Source organism: Pelodiscus sinensis, chromosome 6 (assembly GCF_049634645.1).
Source record: "Pelodiscus sinensis isolate JC-2024 chromosome 6, ASM4963464v1, whole genome shotgun sequence".
Taxonomy (NCBI): domain Eukaryota; kingdom Metazoa; phylum Chordata; order Testudines; family Trionychidae; genus Pelodiscus; species Pelodiscus sinensis.
This window is the reverse complement of record NC_134716.1, coordinates 84,119,366-84,143,537: the sequence shown is the minus strand read 5'-3', so window position 1 is coordinate 84,143,537 and position 24,172 is coordinate 84,119,366. Positions and strand designations below refer to the sequence as shown.

At 43.2% G+C, this 24,172-nt stretch overlaps 1 protein-coding gene across 2 annotated transcripts in view; it reads left to right on the top strand.

The window, feature by feature from the left end:
- Positions 1–24,172, top strand: part of FAM169A (family with sequence similarity 169 member A) — a 138,711-nt gene that overhangs the window by 33,991 nt on the left and 80,548 nt on the right. For both annotated transcript variants that reach the window (XM_075932270.1, XM_075932275.1), the window contains exon 2: positions 12,587–12,648. In XM_075932270.1, coding sequence (XP_075788385.1) covers positions 12,640–12,648 — 9 coding nt within the window. In that variant the 5' untranslated portion in view covers positions 12,587–12,639. The remainder of the gene's footprint in view (positions 1–12,586; positions 12,649–24,172) is intronic.

The following is a 24,172-nucleotide window of genomic DNA, read 5'->3' as shown; positions in this document are numbered from 1 at the left end:
AGAGCAAGAGTCAGGCTAAGTCTGTGGCCTGACAATGCGAGATCTGTAATTAGACGCTGCCTTCGCCTCTCGCCTCCATATGGAGATAAGGATAGAATGCTGACTCTGGCATGAGATAAGGAGCATCTGGGTGGAACTAAATAACTGTTAGCCATTGGTGTTTGTAATGGGAAGGAGACTAATTGTTATTGTTATTATATCTAATGGACAGTATATAAACTGTTTCATAATTGCTTGTATTCGAAGATCTGCTTCGGATGGGAAGGGGGGGCTCCCCCTGTCCGAACCATTTTTTCCCTTGCTGCAGCTCGTAATAAAACTGCCTCTGGCTACTTGTTGCTTACAAACTCAGAGTGAGGACAATGTTTTCTTCCACAGGATGTAAATTAGACATATTGCAATAGCTAAGGAAGCAGGGATTTAAATCTCCCCCGCTTCATTAGCATAAAAATGGCTGCCGTTTTTTTCCGCACGGAGCTTCGTCGGAAAAAAGCGCCAGTCTAGACGCTGATCTTGTGGAAAATAAAGCCTTTTCCGAAAGATCCCTTATCCCTCTATGAAATTTACATCCCTTTTACGAAAAAGGGATGTAGTCTAGACGTAGCCATGGAGATCAGAGGAGGTCCCAGACAAATGGAAAAAGGCAAATGTACTGCCCATCTTTAATAAGGGAAGAACCACCATCCAGGGTACTACAGACCAGTCAGCCTCACTTCAGTACCTGGAAAAATCATCACCTTGAGGTGATCCTCAAGGAATCCATTTTTGAAGCATTTGGAAGAAAGGAAAGTGATTAGGAATAGTCAACATGGATTCACCCAGGGCCAGTCATGCCTGACCAACCTGACTGCCTTCTATGATAAGGTAACTGGTTCTGTAGACATGGGGAAGTCAGTAGGCATGATATACCTTGCCTTTAGCAAAGCTTTTGATACAGTCTCCCGCAGTATTCTTGCCAGCAAGTTAAGGAAGGATGGACTAGATAAAGGGACTGTGAGGTGGATAGAAAGCTAGATAGATTGTTGGGCTCAATGGGTAGTGATTAATGGCTTGATGCATGGCTGGTGCTCGGTATCATGTGGTGTACTCCCAGAGTTGATTTTAGGGCAGGTTTTGTTCAACATCTTTATTAATGACTTGGATGAGGAGATGGATTGCACCCTCAGCAAGTTTGAAGATGACACTAAGCTAGGGGGGAAAGGTTGATACGTTGGAGGGCAGGGATAGGGTAGGAAGAGAGTCCAGAGTGACCTAGACAAAGTGGAGGATTGGACCAAAAGAAATCTGCTGAGGTTCAACAAGGACAAGTGCACTTGGAATGGAAGAATCCTAAGCACTGCTACAGGCTGGGGACCGACTGGCTAAGCAGCAGTTTGTCAAAAAAGGAACTGGGGATTACAGTGAATGAGAAGCTAATGGCATATTAGGGTGCATTAGGAGGAGCATTTCCAGCAGATGTAGAGAAGTGATTATTCTTCTTTGTTCTACACTGGTGAGGCCACATCTAGAGTATTGCATCCAGTTCTGGGGCCTCCAATAGAGAAAGGATGTGGACTCATTGGAAAGGGTTCAGCAGAGGGCAACGAAAATGTTTAGGGGGTTGGAGCACATGACTTAGAAGGAGATGCTGAGGGATCTGGGCTTATTTAATCTGCAGAAGCGTAAGGGAGGATTTGATAGCAGCCTTTAACTACCTAAATGGAGGTTCCAAAGAGGATGGAGAAAGGCTGTTTTCAGGAGTCACAGATGGGAGAAGAGGAGCAATAGTCTCAAATTGCAGAGGTGGAGTTGTAGGTTGGATATTATGAAAAACTATTTTGCTAGGGGGTGATGAAGCACTGGAATGGGTTACCTAGGGAGGTGGTAGAATCTCAATCTCTAGAGGTTTTTAAGTTCCAGCTTGCTAAAGCCCTGGCTGGGATGATTGGTCCTGCTTAGTCAGGGGGTTGGACATGATGACCTTCTGAGGTCTCTTCCAGCCCAATGAGTCTATGAAAATGAATCTAATTTAGGCACCCACCATTACCCTTCCATGGTGTCAGAGTATAACCTTACACTCTGTGGCTATGTCTACACTGGCAGCTTCTTGCGCAAGGGTTCTTGTGTAAGAACTCTTACGCAAGAAAACGTCCACACTGCCATGTGGGAGATGTGTTTTTGCGCAAGAGCATTCATGGCAGTGTGGACGCTCTTTTGTGCAAGAAAGCTCTGATGGCCATTTTAGCCATAGGGATTTCTTGCGCAAGAAATCCCTGCTGAGCGTCTACACTGCCCTCTTGCACAAGAGCTCCTGCGAAAGAGGGCTTTCACCTGTTAAAAAAGAGCGTAGCTCTTGCGCAAGAAGCCCTCTCTTACCACGCCGTACTGTAAATTTCCTTGCGCAAGAGCGGGCAGGCAGTGTGGACGCTCTGCGCATTCTTGCGCAAGAATGACCGTACTTGCACAAGAAGCCGCGAGTGTAGACATAGCCTGTGGGTTTCAAGGGTCTTCTACCAGTGAAAAAGCCTCATGCAATAATATCCTGTTTAATCTTTATTTATTAACAATTACCAAAGAGAATGAACTTTTCTTGATGACCCATCAGTACCAGGTCATCTGGAGGACTCCACTTTCTATATGGTGTGGTTGGCAGGGTGTTGTGGTCTAGCAGCTCTGATCTTGGGGTTGTGTGTTATTAACCAGCCCCTGTGCTCTTGGGGACCAGGGAGTGACAGGGAGTAAGATTCTTGCCCTTGTGATTATAGAGGAAAGTTTGAACACACAAATACTTAAGGCTTGAAAAGCAGAAAGCAAATAAAGAGAATCTCAAATTTAATATTTTTTAAATCCCATGATTTTAAGCCAATATACTGATGGGCAGAGACTCCTGGCTCACAGATTTTGTATGCTTGGGTGGACAATACTAGTTTATGTTTATTCATTGTACCTATTTGAAATATTTCAATAGTCTCCCCTGTGGCATTCAGCTAGCATGCCCTTCACGCCAGAGCAGCTATCCTGGCCAATTAGTAATACCTCTGTTTTCAGTTTAAACAGATTTTTACCAAAAATTCCTGGGATTTACAAAAAAGGATTATTCAGTTATTTTTATTTTCACCCTTCTTTTGTATCATTCAAATATATAAAAATAACATGTTTTATTAGGAAAATACAATACATGTCATGAGATACGTATTTCAATAATACATTAGTCTGTGTGTGTATGCAAAGCTGCCTGTTGAAATAAGGCTATGTATAAGTCCAGAAGATGTGTTGCAAATCTGAACATATTGATGAATCTCACGCCCACCACATATGCTTTTCAAGCTGTTATCAAATCTTTAAACTGTTACCAGCTACTCTAAAATAAGAAGAAAATGAAAATCTACCCAAATATATTTCAGAATACAAGGAAATATTTAAAAGAGTCATAGAACAGGAAGGGTCCTCAAGAGGTCATCAAGTTCAGTCCCCTGCACTCGTGGCAGGACCAAACACTGTCTATATCATCCCTGACAGGTGTTTGTCTAACCTGCTCTTTAAAATCTTCAATGATGGAGATTCCACAACCTCAATAAGCAATTTATACCAGTGCTTAGCCACCTGACAGTTAGGATCTTTTTCCTAATTTCCAACCTAAACCTCCTTTGCTGCAGTTTAAACCCATTGCTTCTTGTCCTATTCTCAGAGGTTAAGGAAAATAATTTTCTCCCTCCTCCTTGTAACAACCTTTTAGGTACTTGAAAACTGTTATGGCTCCTCTGGCTTCTCTTTTCCATACTTAACAAACCCAATTCTATCTTCCCTCATTGCTCATGTTTTCTAGACCTTTTAATCACTTTTATTACTCTTCTCTTTTCCTTATCCAATTTGTCCATGTCTCTCCTGAAATGTAGTGCCCACAACTAGCCAAAAAACTCAAGTTGAGCCCTAATTATTGTGGAGTAGAGGGGAAGAATTACTTCTTGTGTCCTGCTTACAACACTCCTGCTAATGCATCCCAGAATTATGTTTTCCTTTTTTGCAACAGTGTGATGCTCTTGATTCATATGTAGCTTGTGGTCCACTATGACTCCTGGATCCCTTTCTGCAGTACTCCTTCCTAGGCAGTCATTTCTCATTTTGTAGGTGTGAAACTGATTGTTTCTTCTAAGTGGATTATTTGCACTTGTCCTCATTTACCTCAGACCATTTCTCCAGTTTGTCCAGATCACTTTGAATTCTAATCTATCCTCCAAAGCACTTGCTACCCCTTCCAGCTTGGTTTCATCTGAAAACTTTATAAATGTGTTCTCTATGCTATTATCTAAATCATTGCTGAAGATACTAACCAGAACTGGACCCAGAACTGATTCCTGCAGAACCTCACTTATTATGCCCTTCCAGTAGGACACTGAACCATTTATAATTACTCTCTGAGAATGGTTACCCAGCCAGTTAAGCACCCACCTTATAGTAGGTCCATCTAGGTTGCACTTAAGCAAAAACAGAAAAGGATGAACTTGAGTGTATGTGCTGCCCATGGTGTGGCCCAATTATTAAATGTAAGCAGTGACGGTTTACAACAGTAAACTGTTCAAATGAAAAGTTTTATATGGGGATTAGAGATGATGGGATTGTGTTTTTTGAGTTCTGTTTTAGTTCTGCAGCAAACAACATTGATGAATGGAATTCAAAGTGCATCTAAACAAAAACACAATAAATAAAAATACCACCAAATAAATCCCAATATTTACCCAGAAAAAAATTAATAAAAGTGTTTGGCACTGATTTTCACCTGTTTTTGTTGTGGTGATAATAAATACTGATACATTCCTGGGAAAAATTAAATAAAATTAAAATTAAAAATGAAGAGCCCTACCAATTAGTAGGGAGTTGTATTCACATGAGACAAGGGAAATCTACAAGATCATAGCATTACTATTTCTTTGTCCTCTTTCATGGGGACTAGGCACATGTTTATCAACTCTAGTGAGAAATCATAAAAGTGATTGAGTTTCAAGCCAATATCTAATAACAAGACCAGCAATAGATTATTTATATGATGGGTTCAGACCATGTTTGTGGGAGAGCCTTGCTTTCAATTTGGCATGGATCTCAGTATGCAGTTGCAAAGCACATTGGCAAAAGGCCACATTGTTTAAACATCCATTAAGGGGTAATGAAGCATTGCATCAATTAATGCAAACGTTGATCAAAGTATGCTTTCAGAAACTCAAAACCTTTGAAAGGAATCTTGAAATGGACTGACCCAGTTGCTTACCAGAAGCAGAGAGCTGTACAGAAAAGGTGGGTGGAGACTCAGCAGAAGCAAAAGTGAAGCTCAGTTTCATAGCATCCCTAATGTAAATCTTTATGTATAACATATGGGAGCTGCAATTGCAAAAATGTGATCTTTTTAGTTCCCACTCTGCTGGAAAAAAAGAAATTGAATTGTAAAGTGGTTACAAGTTTCTATCTGGAAATTGTTACCTCTGGATATTCCCCAGAACTGCAGCATGGGAATTTAATTGAATAATTTTCTTGAAAATATGGCATTTTGTCTAGATACCATTTAAACAGCTATCTTTAAAAGTACTCATAAGTTTGAGTTTCACTTGATATTTTTTACCTCTCTACAGTATGAAACAAATTCAACCATGTCCCTGAGGCAATGGTTACACCAGAGACAAAATTATCTCTATTTTTTAACAGTCTATAAGGTTTTTTTCACTATTAATAGAATTAAATGTTGGATCTTTTCCCTATAAATACCTTTAACATTCATGATTGTATTTTTCATTGTTGTATCAAATAATTCTTATTTATACTACTTGATTGGTAGTTCCCCAGTGTAAACCTGGAGATCTCTTTATTTTCAGAAAGATATGACAATACATTTATTTCTGACATCTATTAGCTAGGTTATAGCTGATTATTATTTATTATGCATCACAGTAGCAGGTTGCTTGCTGTCCCCTAGTGGCTAGTTCATTTTAATAGTTCAGTATGTTCATTATGGTTTCTTCCACTCTAACAGAAAATATGAAGTGATTTGTGTTAATTTTACATGACACAAACTAACTGTTAAAACATTCACCAGAACATACAGTAGCTGCATGATAAAAGTCTTATAAAATAATTAGTAATCATTCATGTATTGGTTTAACTAATCAAGATAATTTCAGAATTTGTACAGCAGCTTTTAACAAAAGCTAATGGAAAATAAGTATAATAAAATCAATAAAATCAACTAGAGAGAGCAAGGTTTATATCTTCTGAAGTGATTATTGTTGTTTAGACTGCGTGTGAACTTGCTTAATCTCTTCCAGAAAGGAAAGGAAATAACATTGGAGAAGGCAGAAATGGCACATAGAAATTTCTGTACTCATATTCTGGAGTGAAAAATAACTTACTTTACTTTGATTTTCAAAAGCCCACATATACATCATGCTCAGAATTCTGCTAGGATACCACAATCACGTCACAAAATGACATCAAAGCAATGTTATGTGGAATCCCTTAAATTATAATGCTTTCCCAAAACATAGGAGTTACTGTAGCTCCTACTGTAGTCAATGGCAAAAATGTCAACAGACACACTTTGCTTTGTCTGCAGGGATTTTTGCTGCACATATCATGCAAGGAATAGTCTTGTAGCACCTTAAACACTAACAAAACATGTAGGTCGTATCATGAGATTGTGTGGGTACAACCCACTTCTTCAGATGAATGGAGTTATTAAAGGTCCAGTTTCTAAATAAAGAGGGGATGTGGGGGTGGGGGAGAGAAAGGAAAAAAAGGAGAAATAGTCAATTAGAGTGTCCATGCTATGTGAAGCTGATAGAGAAGGTGCAAATTGTTCTTAAGTACCGATTGTTTGGTTTTTTTATGTCATTAGAATGTGGAATGTAGTGGGCCATCCAGCCAATGTCTTTGTGATAGGAATCAAATCTGTGAAGGAAGTTAAGTTCTAAGGCTTCCCTGTGCAGTTGGCTTGTGGAATTGGCCTGAAACAATTTTACAGGTCGTAATAGGGAAATCCGCGGGGGACAATTCCTACTTCGAAGTAGGAATAAGAGATCCTCCGGAAAAGGGCTTTTTTCCGGAGGATCGGGGCCAGTGTAGACGCTCTTTTCCGGCTTTTCTAAAAGCCGGAAAAAAGCGGCGGACATTTTTATTTAAATGCCGCGGGGGATATTTAAATCCCCCGCGGATTTCCCTATTACGACCTGTAAAATTAGCATGCCCCTTTCGGAAAAGGGGCCAATGTAGATGTAACCCCTGTGAAATTCTTCAAGGGTCTCCTTCCCATGGGTCCATATGATGAAGATGTCATCAATGTAGAGTAAGGATGCTAGGGGGTGAGAGCTGAGGAAATGTTGTTCAAGATCAGCCATAACGATGTTGGAATATTTTGCAACCATGTGGGTGCCCATGGCTGTGCCATTGACTTGAAGATACAAATTGTCCCCACATCGGAAATAGTTGTGGGTGAGGACAAAGTTGCAGAGCTCTGTAACAAGGTGTATAGTAGTGTCATCATGGATAGTGTTCCTGATAGCCTATAATCCATCTTCATATGGAATATTGGTGTAAAGAGCTTCTAGGTCCATGGTGGCCAGGATGGTGTGTTCAGGAAGATTATTGATGATCTGTAGTTTTCTCGGGAAGTCGGTGGTGTCTTGAAGATAGGTAGGTGTGCTGGCAGCATAGGATCTGAGGAGAGAGTCAATATAGCCAGATAGTCCTGTTATAAGTGTTCCAATGCTTGAGATGATGGTTTGCCTGGGATTTCCAGGTTTGTATATCTTGGGTAACTGATAGAAAACTCCTAGTTGGGGATTAGAGGTGTGTTTGTGCAGATTTGGTCCTGAGTAGTATCAGGGAGCTTCATGAGCGGTTGTTTTAGGGTTTTTTTGGTATTCTCATGCAAGGACTGTTAGCTTTGGTGACATGCATAGGAAAGAGATTGTTGAATGCTGACTCCTAATTCCTGTGCTCTAACTCACAGTAGTGGATCACAGAAGCTTACCTTTGCACCTAGATTTTTCTCTATACTCTTCTGGTTTTGGATTCATTAGGGGGCTGTGCACCCTCCTCACTATGTTCGCCGACCTGCCTCTCTCTGGGGTTAGGTGTTGGGGCAGGACTGGACTGGGGACAAGTGTCTGGCCAGGGGGAGTGGGCAGGAGTGGGCTCGGGAGTGCAGAGCCTTTCAGCACCCTGGCCAGCAACAGGAGCAGTAGAGAGGCCCTCTGAGTGGAACAGAGTGGCAGCCTCCACTTCAGCCAATCAGATGCAGCAGGAGGATATAAAAGGAACTGCTAGTCCAGGACCTGTCAGTTCCTTCCTGGAGCTCAACCCAGGCAGGCCTCAGAGCTGACTGGGGAACACCACCACTCCGGACAGTTCCGAGTGGGACCTGGGGCATCGTTCCTGGTTGGAGCCAGGTCTGGTGGCTGAAGGCTAGCCAAGAAGCCAAAGACAACCCTGCAGAACCCCAGAGAAGGGGAACTCAATCACAAGGGAGTTGTGAAAGGGCTGGATGAGATAACATCCCAGGGAAGTGGCCCAGGGATGTGACAGCAACTAAGTACCTTGAAACTCAACAGGTAACTGCTACTTATAGGATCCTTGGGCTGGGACCCAGAGGAGTGGGTGGGCCTGGGTCCCCCCAACCCCCTTGCAAACTGTACCCGGGGGTGGGGGAGTAAAAGAAGAGGCCTGATCTCTGGCCACTTGTTGGACCTTACCTCGCCTGAAGACAGGCGAGTAGAGACTATAAGACTCCCCTCAGCCACCAAGGGATGCGCGTCGGAAGGATGGAACCCTTTATAAGTGCCCAGACAGACCTCTGTCCAAGCTCTGAACCTCCCCTTATACCCAGTCTCCTGCCCCAGATGTGAATCCCCCTGCACCCAAACTGCTGCCTAGAGCTTGTACCCTGAAACCCATCCTGAACAACAATCTCACACCCTGGGCTATGCTCGGAGCCCCTCCCACACTCCAATCTCTTTGGCCCAAGACCAGAGCCTGCACCCCTACCCCAGTCTGGTGAAAGTAGGTGAGGATGAGGGAGGAAGGGAGATGGAGTGAGCAGGGTGAAGCCTCAGAAAAGGGGTGGGAAGGAAGTGGGGCAATGGTGTTTGGGTTTGAGGTATATCTTACATTGCACTTAAATTGAAAAAGTGATTTTGTGGTTAAAAAGGTTAGAGAGCATCGGTATCAAGCAAGGCAATTAGTCTAGATTTCATTTTAGGGCTACAGAGTAATCCTCTTGTCTGTGTAACCCTCAAAATGTTTAGGTCAAAGTCGTGTAAAACTTGGGGAGCAGCACTCTGGAGTGGCAATAAGGCCCATCCCATCCCCTCTGCTAAGAGGTGAAAGCTGAGCACATATGTAATATTTAGTGTGGGTATTCCATAAAGTCCCAGGTGCCAGCCGTGTCATTTTGTGAAAATCTCAGCATTCATTTCTTAAACTAAGGCTACATCTAGACTGCACTGTTAAATTGGAAAAAGATATTCAATCTGAGGTACACACATTTTTTTAATTTACTTTTGAAAGAGGCTTTTTTGAAATTTGGCACGTCTACATAAAGTCAAACTTCAGAAGAAAGTGCTCTTTTGAGCCATCCTTTATTCCTCATAGATTGAGGTTTACCGGAATGGTGAAAGCGCAGGTCTGTTCTTTTGAAACAATTTTTGAAAAAGCAGACGTGTTCCTTGGACGCGGCATTCCTTCTTTGGGATACCTCCGATATCCTGAAAAGCAATGCAGTCTAGATGTAGCCTAAGTTTCTAGTTTTCATGGTTGTGAAGGAATGTTTGAAAACATTGCCCAAGTTTATCTAAAAGGCTCAAAAGCCAAAAACCAAGTAAAAAAAATGGTCAGTGGGATGCTTTTAAAAACTGCCATGATTTTAATCCACTCATGATTTTGTAGGGCCTTACTCAGGATAATGCTAGGGGCTGGCAATCCTGCCAACTCTAGGTGGTGGGGAGTGATCGTTTGTGATGAACTCTTTTAAACAGAATGAGATGGAATATTTTCTTAAGTGGGGTAGGTTGAAAAGAAAAGCGGATGTTTGAGGCAGACACTGGTTGTGAAAGAATATAACTGATAGCTCCACTCAGGGGAGGACTGGATTGTTATGTGAATGGAAAGTAGGGGAAATTGTACTGACCTTTTAGCATATTACTTTTTTGTTTGTATCTGTTTCCCTTGCTTTTTACGTAGTACGCATTCCAGAACTGTCTTCTAGTCTGTGTGTAGAGTGCCTACCACTGGGAAGCACCAGCTGGGGTCTTTAGGTGCTACCAAAACACAAACAAACTAATAATTCTAGTAAAAAATAATTCTATTCATTTGGGGAACTATGATGGGATGTTTGCCCTACACCATCCCTGAAAACTCCGATGGGGCCAGTTAGTGTGACAAGCTGCTCATGAGGGGATTAGTTTGGTGAAGCAATCCCTGAATGGAAGGCAAAGCTCAGCTGAGCAAGTGTGAGCTGGGCTAGTAAGCCATGACGCTCACATCAGAAATGGCAGCCTTGAGGAAGTCTGCGGACACCCTCTGTGCATTAGAGAGGGAAGAAGAGTGCCCAGGGAAAGAGTAGAAACCCTTGGGCTACGTCTACACTGCAGGCTTTTTGTGCAAGAATGACTGTTCTTGCACAAAAACTTGCAGAGCATCTACACTGTACATGCGTTCTTGCGCAAGTAAATTTACAGTACAGCGTCGGAAAACAGGGCTTCTTCCGGAAGAGTTATTCCTCTCCCCACGAGGAGTAAGTCCTCTTGCACAAGAGCTCTTGCACAAGAGGGAAGTGTAAACAAGCAACATGAATTTCTTGCGCAAGAAACCTCTATGGCTAAAATGGCCATTAGAGCTTTCTTGCGCAAGAGAGTGTCCACACTGCCATGAACGCTTTTGCACAAAAGTGCATCTCTTGAGCAAAAGCACATGCAAGTGTGGATGCGCTCTTGTGGAAGACCTTTTGCACAAGAAATCTTGCGCAAAACAGTTCTTGCGCAAGAAGCCTGCCGTGTAGACGTAACCTTGGAGCCTGGCCTTGAGGGAAGGAAGCATTGAGAGGGGTAGAGAAGAGACCCTGTGGGAGGCAGAGTAAGAAGGAGCCCAGTGAGAGAGCAGCAAGTTTGGGGATTGAGCAGACTTTGGCTGAATGTTGTAGAGACCCTGAGCTGGAACCTGGAATAGTGGGCAGGCCTGAATTCCTCTACCAGCCACTGCTGGAGTGGCATAGCCTGGAGAGCAGCTCCAAGGAGGCTTTGTATCCCATAAGGCAGGCCTGGGCAAAATACAGCTCATGGGCTGAATCTGGCCCACCAAGCCACTGGATCCAGCCCGTGGAGGCAGCAAGGAGCCCCGGGCAGGCTCTCCAGCTTGCCCATCAGCCCCACATATCGGGCAGAAATGCAGCTGCTGGCCTCAGTTTCTGATTTAAAGTTTTAGGAGCCGCCCCAATGGGAGCTGCTTGTTGGAATAACAGGCAGCTAAGAAGAATCACGTCCCCTCTCCTGGGCTGAGTTATTCATGAAGCACATGGCCAGGCAGCTGGCAAGTAAGTCTCTTGGGCACCGCCTACTTCTGGTACCACAGCCCTTTCCTGCCCCAACTGTCTGCCCACCCCCCACTCAACATACCCAAACCCTCTGTCCCCCTCTTACACCCATACCCCCTCCCAGATCTGGCACCCCAGTCTCCTGCCCCAGATCACAATCCCCTCCTACCGTAGGTCACGTCCCAAACCTCTGCACTCCAGTCCCCTGCCCTAGGTCACAACCACCTGCTTCATCCCAATTCCCTCCAGTCTCTCTCCTGCACCCCAGTCCTCAGGGGTGGATGAGGATTTTGCGGGGCCCAGGGCAGCACAATTTCACGGGGGCCCCCCTTTTGACACAGCACATGCGCGGGACTTCTTGAAGCGCGGGGCCCAGAGCAGCCGCCCTGCTCACCCTGCCCTATATCCGCCACTGCCAGTCCCTTAATACAAGCTCCCTTCTGCACCCAACATCCATCCCAGACCCCACATCTCCATTAATATCACGGAAGAGTGCGGCCTTGCCCACTTTCCAAAATCTTGAAGTGGCCCCCCATCAAAAAAATATTGTCCACCCCTGCCATAAGGGGAAACTATATAATGATCTGGAAAGAAGGTCCAGTCACAAGGAGGGCCTGCAGTTCCTGAAGTAAGAAAGGGGCTGCAAAGAGAGAGAAGCCAATTGGTTGAGAGTCTGCTAAGTGCGTCATTGGACATAGAAGAGAACTAATGCCCAGAAAAGCCAGGAAGGGGTGCTGCTTGCAATGAATGAGAATCCATGGCAACTTGAGGGGGTTTTTTCTCCAAAGACTGGCTACAGGCTCCCTCAATGCAACCATTTCTGTTGCCTCTTCCAGTCTTTATGCTATCTCAGCCCATGATTGCTCAGATGAACTTCATCTTCCAATCAGGGATTGCTTGTCCAGCCTAATCTCCTCATCTGCCACCTCTCACACTAATTAGCCCATCTTCTGCTTTCATAAACCTTTCAGGGCTGGTGTGGGGTGAACATCTCATCACAAGGACATTTATTCACCTAAATCGTCATTTATTTAACAGGAGAGCTTCTTCGTGGGAGCAATGGATGTCGGAGGGAACAACCTAAACACAGAATGAAGATTGTATGTAAAATTCACTTTGCAAACAAATATTTAAATATCTCCATCCCACAGACACATGACTTTCTGTATATATCTACATAGCCTCACACTTTATATTACTGTGTTAGAAGTCTAAGCTGGAATTTTCAAGAGCCTAAATTCCATTGAACTTCAATGGAATGTGCGCCTCAGCCTCGCTTAGTGCCTCTGAAAATCCCAGCCCTAGTAATTATTGCTGGCAAAAAGATGTGCTAGCATTGACCTGCAGCAACAGGAGCAGTAATTATTAATTATTACTTCTTATTGCAGTAGTTCCCAAAACCATAGTCAGGTCTCCATTATGCTAGATGTTACATAAACAGATAGGCAGACACAGTCTTTGCTGTGAAAAGTGTGCATTGCTTTTGGAGGGGTGCAGCAGCTGAAGCTAGTCTTCCTCTTTTCAGCATTGGAACCTTAGTGTTTGTGTAAGACTGTATCTCATGTAACATTTAACAGATTCCTGTTCTTCATGATTTTTTAAAGTATATTTCCTCTTCCTTCGATCCATTCTTTAGTGCACGCAACAGTGGTTTGTTTTGTTGAGCTCCAAAAGGGGAGAATAAGACATGAATTCAGTTGTTTCCATCTGCTAGGCACAATAATAATAAACCAATTTATTTGTTATTGGATTTTTCCCTAAGGGTGTGTCTACCCAACAAAATTATTTCGGAATAATGGCCGTTATTCCAAAATAACTATGCGAGCATCTATACAGCAATATTGTTATTTTGAAATAACAGACAGCTTATTCCGACTTTTGTAAACCTCATTCTACGAAGAATAACACCTATTCTGAAATAGCTATTTCAAAATAAGGCGTGTGTAAACGCTCCACTTTTGCTATTTCAAAATAACCCCTCACCAGGGACATTCAAAGTTATTCCTACTGGGGCTTTAAATCAAGATAGCACGTCTACATTAGGGAAGCCTGTCTCGGTCTAATTTTGAGGCTTCCCTGCAGTGTAGACATGCTATTTTGAAATAAGCTATTTTGGAATAACTGTGCAGTGTAGACATAGCCTAACAGTCCAGAAAAAGAAAAGCTCTGCTCATTTGTCTACTGCTCTGTTAGTGTGGGGCCAAATGTAGTCTTTATATTTAAGTCAGTGGGATGAATTTGGTCCACTGACCATATCTCATAAAACATATTTTATTTTCAGAGTCAGACATGGTGCATTAAAAGAATATCAGAATCTAATAATAGAAGGGGAGCTGACAGCATCCACAGGCCTCCGGGCTAGGTGGAGAGGCCTGGTTCCATGCTCTCAAAAGGGGTGGTGCCTTTGGTACCACCTGGAGTGCGGTGCATCACTTCCCAGCCCTCAGAACTACATGGTGTGCACTGTGCAGCACTCCAGCATCAATTTAAAGGGACCAGGACTCCTGCTGCCACTACTGCCACAGTAGTAGTGGGGATGGTTGGGAAGGCCAGGCCACAAGGCAATTGTCTCCTTTGTCGTCCCACATCTTGGCAGACCTGAATAATAGATGCCTCAATAGTCTTTTTTTTTTTCAGTAAGACATCCACATAGCAGTGAAATAAGTTTTTTGTAATACTGACTCACAATGTAATTAATATAATCATAATGAAATTCTATGATCTTCTGTAATGAGTTCATTTATACAGATGAATGCAATTTTTCACAACAGAAAAGCATAAATCACAGAACAGCTTTTTGGTCTAAAATTACATTGATTCTCTTAATTTGCTATGTAACTTCCTGCACACAAGATAATTTCTTCAAATAAGACATTGTTAGTGAATCATGTCCAAGTATAAACCAATTGAAGGCCCTGATTCAGGAAAGCATTTAACCACATGCTAAGTTGTTTCTATTCTGAAACGTGTTTAAGCATTACTTCAGTAGGACTTAAGCATATATTTAAAATTAAATACATGTATAAGCACCCTTCCCGGATAAAAGCTGCTTTCTTAAATCAGTGACAATGACAACATAAGTTCTTTTCAACTGTTTTTGCAATGTATGCTCATATCAGGGGGAATTGGACACCTAATTCTTTTATGCAATCCCACCCCAAGGACATCAACAAAGTGCATGATAAGTAAAGAAGCCAAAGGTCTCTGCTAAATGCAAAATATTGCACAGACAATAGCAAAAAAGAAACAATATCAAACACTATCAAATATGTTCTCATGCTGAGGAAATGTACCAGTTCCTAATTCAACATGCTACAAAAAAATCACACAGGGGCATCAAATATCCATAAATTCAGCATAATGATTGCAAGTTCCCACTCTAAGGGCCAGAAATGGGTGAAGTATTCATGGTTAAAAGTTGTGTGGGGGGGTTTAACTAAAGTTTCATTCAACATTTGCCTTTTCTGGTTTTTTTTAAAACAATTTTCATGTTCAATAGTCATGAAATTAAAATCTCACTCTTCAAACTTCCCAGTAGTGAATTTTCATTCTTAAGAGAGTGGGATTATTAAATAGATTAAGCAATGGGCTGGTAGCAAGGGACACCTGAGCGCTTTCTCTCCCTACCCTCCCATAACCGTCACTCTCTGACTCTATCTTACTTGAGTAGTCCTATTGATTGAATGGGAATTGGCCCATTACTCAAGTATGCCTTTCATAGATTCATATAATGTTAGGCCAGAAGGGACCACACTGTTTAACTTTCTATATAACACCAAACATTACATAGGACTTCCCTGAATTAATTCCTGTTTGAACTACAGGGCTTTTAGAAAAATAACCAAAATCTATTTTAAAATTTTTAGTGATGGAGAATCACTTAACTGCTCTTTATTATCTTTTCTAGTATGATTTTTGGCTAACTGACTAGTACCCCAATAATGTGCTTTATCTGTTAAGATGCTGATCCATAAGCATTCAAAATAGTTTGCTTCTGAGCTATCATTATTTGGAAGAGGGCTGATGAGAGTCTTCACTGGGCCCGGGCTGGAGAGAACCAGGTCTGGAATTCCTGGAAGCAGTGTGGCTGGGAACAATCCTTCCCCGGCAGCCATTCAATGCCCCTGGGACCACAGTGCACACACTACTGGGGGTTTCGGTGGTCATTTAAAGGGCCCGGGGCTTCAGCTGCTGCTACTACTAAGGTGGCAGCAGCTAGGAGCCCCAAGCCCTTTTAAATTGCCAGGTCTTGAGGCAGCTGTCCCCTTTGCCTTCCCTCCCCCTCTCTCCCCCACCATTGGCAGCCCCAACTTAGAAACAAATAATGCCATTTTTATAGAGAACACCACACCCTATCCCCTCCTGCCTGTTTGGTCCTTTCTAAATATTTTAAAATCACTGGTTATAACCTTCTAATCATGGGAATCTCCCTTCCAGGGCTCAGTAATATTAACTAGGTTGAATATACAGAGGGACCCTAGTATATATCGGGTCTGCGTTCTTAAAAAGGGTGACAGATACTGAAATGACTGACACTGGGGAATTTTTCCCCATAAGAAATAATGGAATAAGGAAAGGATGCCTTCACAATGTCACCATGCTCGCCTATGACAATGGCCTCTCTTCTGACCATGTTCCAGCCTGTTCTTTCCCCTCTCTCCCAGCTCCTCCTGCACACTGCTGAACAGCTGTTCCATGGCATGCAGGAGGCATTGGGAGTGAGAGAAGGAGTTAAAAGGAGTTAACTGGTAGATGGGAGATGCTGGGGGCACCCCCAGAAAAGTGATACAAAAGGTGAAACGAGTAAGTTGCAAACAACAGATGTGAGGACCCGGATTGGCATGAATCGGAACATGTTCCCCTACTGATGAGCGACAGGTGGCTGAGGGAGAGATGTATACCAGAGACCCTCTGTATGTTCATAAATGGGCAATATTTCAATTTCTTTTTTTTTTTTTTTTTGTTACTCAGGCACTTAGAATTGGTATACAAAGAATTAAAACAATTCTTCTCTTCGCATCTGTTGGAGCCTTGATGAATTTTGTCCTCAGTCTCTTTTTTCTTCCTGTTTTCATCCTTGCCTTTTGGTGAATTAGTTTAGTGCTCTCCTGACTGGTGTAAGCAGGCTGTCCCATAAAAGGTTGGTTCACATTCTACTGAGATGGAGACCATCCTGTGCCCCTGGAGGAGAGAGCAATGTTCTACAAAACTAAAGCCCTCTTCCTTACACCGCTTACTTACACAGTGGTTCTCCTTAAAAATCTTTTTTCTGTCCTCATTTACTTGTGGGACCGGAGTGATCTCCAAGAAGATGCATAGATATTTTTCTCCCTCAACATTCTCAGGTTCTCTGAAGTGGTCTCTTATCAGTGAGGTATGCTGTGAAACAATAATAGTGCCAGGGGCTGCAGAATGCCTTTGAACTTTGTGTATGTGTGTGGGGGGTGGGGAAGGAGATAGATTTGCATCATCTCTCATTTTAACCTCCTCTTCCCTTGTCAGGTTCTTCTCTCCCCACCAGCTCAACTACCCTCTCTCCCTGCCTATGAACCCAAGTCTGAGTGGTGCTGTAATCCCATGCACCAAGTTGCAATGCCACTAGCTCAGATTTGGCCTGGCTGCCCCACTGTCATGACTGGGCCCATGTGGCCGGACCAAATTTGATTGAGTGCTGTTGGAACCTGGCACCCAGCGTTAAAGCACCACTCTGATTTAAGCAGGTGGAAAAAGTGGTTGGGCTATGGTACAGGTGGTACACCCTAGTTCTGTGGTCTATGGTTGGTGCTGATACGTATTATCACCAGTAAATCCTTGGCCTCCCATTTCAGAAGCCTATCCAGTATTCTAGTACGTGTGAGAAAACAGCATGCCAGAATGCTGAATGTTTGCAGAATGTTCTTTCCATACTTCTTAGGAAAAAGCCCCCAGGAAGGATCACCTGCATGGTAGGTTGGACCTCTTTGTAGGCACTTTTAATAGTCTTGCATGTTGGGCTGAGCACCCATCCACAACTGAGCCCTGTACACCTCTCCATTGACTTGGCCAGTAGGATCTTCAGAGATATCTTCCTCAGTTTCCATGCTCCGGTTCTAGTAACTACTGGAAACTTCTAACAGTGTGGAATCTCTGTCTTCTCCAATGATCACAGCATGCCCATACTACTCTGTTTCCAACTGTGGAGAAAGCTGCTTTGTTGTTTTGCCTCAGGTAGTTATGGAATGCGAAGCCTCCTCTCTGGTTTCTTTGTTTCCTTTGTGGCTTTAGTTCAAGAATCTTTTTTTTTCAGCACAACCACCAGCTGGCACTTCAAACTGTTACCCCAAAAAATTCCCACTGGAGACCATCCAGGGTTACACGAGCATGGGTTTATTGATAAACTAAAGAAGATACAGCTGCCACCAAAGGTTTAAACTAAAGAGGGAACCAGCTATCTCTCGCACACACACAAACAAGTACACACACACCTTCATTCATTTGCTTATTCACATACATTCATTCCTGCCCTCAGGCATTCACACACTTACACAGGCACATGGGTTGCAGAAGGAGCCAAAGCATGGTGGTTCTGAAGGGTCTGTCTGCTGATCATGGCTGGGGAGCTGATCAGGAAAGGAACTGGCTGTATGTAGAAAGAAGAGCTTCTCAGGAAGAGGGAAAAAATGTCCTTCTGCCACATGCTCGCTCCTTTTATTGCTCCTGTGACTCATCCACCTTTGTCACCAGAGAGCATGCCCAGACTTCCCTTGGTCCAGCAGAGCATCAGTCTGATGACTCATCAACATGTGCCCAGCCTTGCACCTTCAAAAACACACAAACACACCCCTCTCTTCATTCACTCAGGGGAGAATGCAGTTTAGAGCAAGTTACAAAGTAGCTGAGAGTTACAAAGTTGCAAAATTTTACAAAGATTACAGCAAGTTGCAAGGTTTAACAAAGATTACAAGTTGCAGAGTTTAAAAGGCAATGCAGTTACAAAGCTTCAGAGAATCATTTACAAATCAATAGTAATGAAATGACACAGAAGACGATTGCCCCCTCTCCCCAGCAATGCAGTCAGCAGATTTTTATCAATCTCTAAGTCATGTGTTGGCAGGACCTTATAGTTCAGTGTATTTCCAGAAAATGCATGTGTAAAATCAAGTAATAGCTCAGGCAGGGGCTTTTTATGCAACACACACCACACCTAAAAAGCAAGCCTTTCACACTCCCTCCAGAACTCCTGTAATACAGATGTAGTCATGTTAGTCTAGTCTAGATTAAACAAAATACAGGACTATGTAGCACTTTAAAGACTAACAAGATGGTTTATTAGGTGATGAGCTTTCGTTGGCCAGATCCATTTCCTCAGATCAAATAGTGGAAGAAAATTGGCATGACCATATATACCAAAGGATGCAATTAAAAAAAATGAACACATATGAAAAGGACAAATCAAATTTCAGAACAGAAGAGGGTGAGGGAGGGGGAGGTCAATGTCTGTGAGCTAATGATATTAGATATTGGGGAAGCTATCTTTGTAATGGGTAAGATAATTAGCGTCTACATCGTCCTGTTTTTTGTTTCAGAACTCCTGTGTTTGCCATTTCTATTTGCCTAACAATCAGTGGCGCTGTAGCTCATTACTCAGAATACAACGTATGCACCAATAAGTTCTGCTGGCTGCTGAGTCTGATGTACGAGTGACAGTCCTGCCCTCAAGTAGGGTACACCCACGCACTAGCAATGCTCTGAATTCAAGCAGCTGATATTTTCCTCTTCTTATGACAGTCACCACAAAGCTTGGTCCAGTCTGCATCACAATGCCTCACTCCATTTACAAGCTGACTCCACCAACCAGGTTGGCATTTTGCACTCCTTTTGCAACCATCCACAGAGATTCCAAAGGACTGAAACATTTTATTAAAGCCTAATGTTTCCAAGAAAGTTTGCGGTACCCAAGTTAAACAGGAAAGCACTGGACATCTGGGATCAAACTTAGGCTATGGGAAGTTACAAATATCAGTTTACAGAGTTTGTGAGATCCATAGTATACATAACTGGCATAGTCCCAGATTGAGGTGTGTGAGTTTTAAAAGCAGCAGAGAATAAGTGATCTTGGGAATGTCATCCCTAACAGGTGTAGAGTCACAGCTTGTAGTGCTGAATTGCATACCACATGGGTGGAGTATATTCCTGGTCTTTTGTGGGCCTTCTGTGGAAGGAAGTGGGCCTGTCAGGGAAGAAAGTGGGTTTTATCTCTGTTGCTCATCAGTGGTCTTGTTCACTCATTCTGGTACTGACAGTGGCCCATGATGTGCTCCATGTAGATGTCTCTGGACCACTGGATAGTATCAGATGCCATCAGCTGCCTCATGAACCAGACATAGTGCCAAACGATGCTACACACTCACAGCACTGATTCGCTGCAGGGGTCCTATGCACTCAGGTCTCCCATGATTAGGACATGGATCTGAACTTCTGCAAGCATCCTGAAATCTGTGCAGTGGTCTACCTCTCTTTCTAGACCCTTTGTAAGTTTCAGAATACTGCACATGCTTTGGGACCCTGTAAACCAGCATTCCAATATTATCTAACAATACCCATATTGTAAATATCTGCCCTCTTTTACAGATGGGAGAACTGAGTCTCAACAGGAATAACTGTCAGAATGATAAATGGTCTGGTAGCACATTATAGATTGACAAAAAATGATGATGGTTGGGTGCTGGAGAAATTGAGACTGATACACGACAATCTCATCCTTCATTGCACAGAAAATGGTGACCGTGATGAAGTCTGTCTGAGGTTCTGTTTGCCCCTCATTTTGAGGGTTCCTGAGTCTTTGTATGCGGAGGGGGTCAGAACCAGGTATTATGTACCTCTGGCTCTTACACACTAAGGGTGTGTCTGGACTACATGCCTCTGTCGTCAGAGGCATGTAGATTAAACACATAGACAAAGGCAAATGAAGCCGTGATTTAAATGATCGTGGCTTCATTTACATTTACATGGCTGCCGCGCTGAGCCGACAAACAGCTGATCAGCTGTTTGTCCGCTCAGCGTGCTAGTCTGGACGCTCCCCTGCTGACATCAAAGCCCTTTGTCGGCAGCCCCGTTATTCCTCGTGGGATGAGGTTTACCGGGGCTGCTGACAAAGGGTTTGATGTCGGCAGGGGAGTGTCCAGACTAGCGCGCTGAGCGGACAAACAGCTGATCAGCTGTTTGTTGGCTCAACGCGGCAGCCATATAAATGTAAATGAAGCCGCGATCATTTAAAGCACGGCTTCATTTGCCTTTGCCTATGTGTCTAATCTACATGCCTCTGACGACAGAGGCATGTAGTCTAGACACACCCTAAGGCTGTGTCTAGACCGCACCCCTTTTGTGGAAAAAGGATGCAGATTAGACACAGCGCAATTGTAAATGAAGTGGGGATTTAAATCTTCCCCGCTTCATTTGCATAAACATGGCTGCCGCTTTTTTCCAGCTCGGGGCTTTGACAGCAACAAGCGCCAGTCTAGATGGGGATCTTTCGGAAAATAAAGCGTTTTCCGAAAGATCCCTTATTCCTGATTTTAAGAGGAATAAGGGATCTTTTGGAAAAGGCTTTATTTTCTGAAAGATCCCCGTCTACACTGGTGCTTTTTGCCGGCAAAGCCCCGAGCTGGAAAAAAGCGGCAGTCATGTTTATGCAAATGAAGCGGGGAAGATTTAAATCCCCGCTTCATTTGCAATTGCGCTGTGTCTAATCTGCATCCCTTTTCTGCAAAAGGGGTGCAGTCTAGACACAGTCTAAGGCTACAGGGAATCCACAGAATTCTTCCCAACTTCACTCAGCATCTTCTAGGATAAATTCAGCAAGATTGGACTCTTTAAGCAAAGACCATTCACAGGCTTTATATTTAAAAATCAACCATGTTTGAACATCTTAATTAAGATTGGTTGAAAAATTGGAAATTACCAGATCAGAGAGAGAAGCCAATTTCTTTCATAAATTTAACCTTTAAAAAGCTTCAAACAGTTTTAGAACAGCACCACCTAGAGGAAAGAATAATAACTTCCCCACCAAAATGTAGCTTATAAATCATAGCTATACATTTATACACATCAGACCTTTTCTTTCCCAATGCTGCTCCCACGGAAGTTAGTGGCATAATATACAAATCTCCTAAACAGATAAAAGTATAAATTGTTGCTCCTTCCAGGTTAGCAGGCATCCATTTAATTTTTTTTTACATATTCAGTTTTGGTGTACAGAAACTGCACCCACTTTCCTTCCTGACATTAGTGCTGCGTTATGATTCAGCTTTGACCAGAAAGCTGCCTCTTACTATAGAAAATGCCTAGTCCTAGACAAAGGACTAGGGACCATGCCACCCTTTCCTCCAAGACCCCATTCCTGTGCTGCCTCTTCTCCTCAAGATTACCCCCCACACACTCTCATCATAGACATAGGAACCTTCTTACTGTCTGCTGGCATCTGTCACTACGAAAGAAGGGTCACAGCCAGGATAGCTGAAAGGATTTCTGATGAGTAATAATCTACCAGGGTATGTCTACACTACCCCGCTAGTTCGAACTAGCGGGGTAATGTAGGCATACCGCACTTGCAAATGAAGGCCGGGACTTGAATTTCCCGGGCTTCATTTGCATAAGCGGGGAGCCGCCATTTTTAAAACCCTGCTGCTTTGAACCTCGTGCAGCGCGGCTCCACGAGGTGTACCGGTAGTTCGGAATAGGAAGCCTAGTTCGAACTACCTAGTTCGAGGCCCGTGCAGCACGGGGTTCGAACCAGCGGGGTTTTAAAAATGGCAGCTCCCCGCTTATGCAAATGAAGCCCGGGAAATTCAAATCCCGGGCTTCATTTGCAAGTGCGGTATGCCTACATTACCCCGCTAGTTCGAACTAGCGGGGTAGTGTAGACATACCCCTAGAGATGAAGTCTAGGCTTTAGAATGCACATTATGGTTTGGTTTTATTTTATATGTAACAATATGTTTGCAGTAATTCTACTTACCATTACTTGAATCTCTATGCTTTAGTAATACACTTGTTTCTTGTGAAATCAAACATAAAAGTGTAAGTGCTGTGAATTAAGCAAGGCAGTGAACTAAGATGGCTCTGCTAAGCTTGGGTTTTCTGCTTCTTTGGATGTAGTGACTTCATAGAATCATAGAACACTAGAACTGGAAGGGCCCTCAATAGGTCCTCATAGCAGGACCCAGTATTGTTTAGCCTATCCCTGATAGACATTTATCTAACCTGCTCTTAAATATCACCAGAGATGGAGATTCTACAACCTCCCTAGGCAACTTATTCCAGTGCTTAACCACCCTGACAGTTAGGAAGTTTTTCCTAATATCCAACGTAAAGCTCCCTTGCTGCAGTTTAAGCCCATTGCTTCTTGTTGTATCCTCAGAGGCCAAGAAGAACAATTTTTCTCCCTCCTCTGTATGACACCCTTTTAGATACCTGAAAACCGCTATCATGTCCCCTCACAGTCTTCTCTTTTTCCAAACTAAATAAGCCCAATTCTTTCTGTCTTCTTTCATAGGTCATGTTCTGTAGACCTTTAATCATTCTTGTTGTTCTTCTCTGGGCCGTCTCCAGTTTCTCCACATCTTCACCTTTTTAATCTTGCCCCTGCATACCTGTATTGTTTGCCTATATTCATCCTTTGTAATTTGTCCTAGTTTCCATTTTTTATATGACTCCTTTTTTATTTTTAGATGATGCAAGATCTCCTGGTTAAGGCAAGGCGGTCTTTTGACATATTTTCTTTCTTTCCTACACAGTGGAATAGCTTGCTTTTGGGCCCTTAATAATGTCCCTTTGAAAAACTGCCAACTCTCTTTGGTTGTTTTTCCCCTCAGTCTTGCTTCCCATGGGACCTTACCTACAAGCTCTCTGAGCTTACCAAAATCTGCCTTCCTGAAATCATTGTCTCTATTTTTCTGTTCTCCCTTCTACCATTGCTTAGAATCATGAACTCTATGATTTCATGATCACTTTCACCCAAGCTGCCTTCCACTTTCAAATTCTCAACCAGTTCCTCCCTATTTGTTAAAATCAAATCTAGAACAGTAGCTTTTCCTCCCAGTAGCTTTTTCAATCTTCTGAAATAAAAAGTTGTCTTCAATGCAGGCCAAGAACTTATTGGATAGTTTGTGCCTCGCTGTGTTAGACTCCCAACTTGGTGAATACTGCGACTGTACAGTGGATAAGTGGCTTGCCACTCCACAGAGATACTCAGGGTACTCAAGTATGACTATTGCTAACCTAAAGAGTAGCAGTGGGGTCTCTGAGGCCAAGAGGAAAGGGTTTGTGCTGACAGTGACTTCTGGGGAATGGAAAATTGGTTGAACAGCTGATTCCCACCAAGCACAGACAAGATTTCCTCAAGCAAAGGGCAGGTGCTAGGTTGGTGTCCCAGGAAGCATCACACAGGGGTGGAGAGGATGCCAAGAAAACAAGAAGTCCTCTTGAGCTGTTTCCATCAAAGTCCTATTGCTTTTTAAGTTAAAATTATATAGTCATATCCAGGGCTCGACAAATAATGTAATCTACTTGCCTGTGGTGAGTAGATTACACCCCGGAAGAGCCGGCACAGAGAGCAGAACCGTGTGGCTGGTGAGTGGGGCTCGC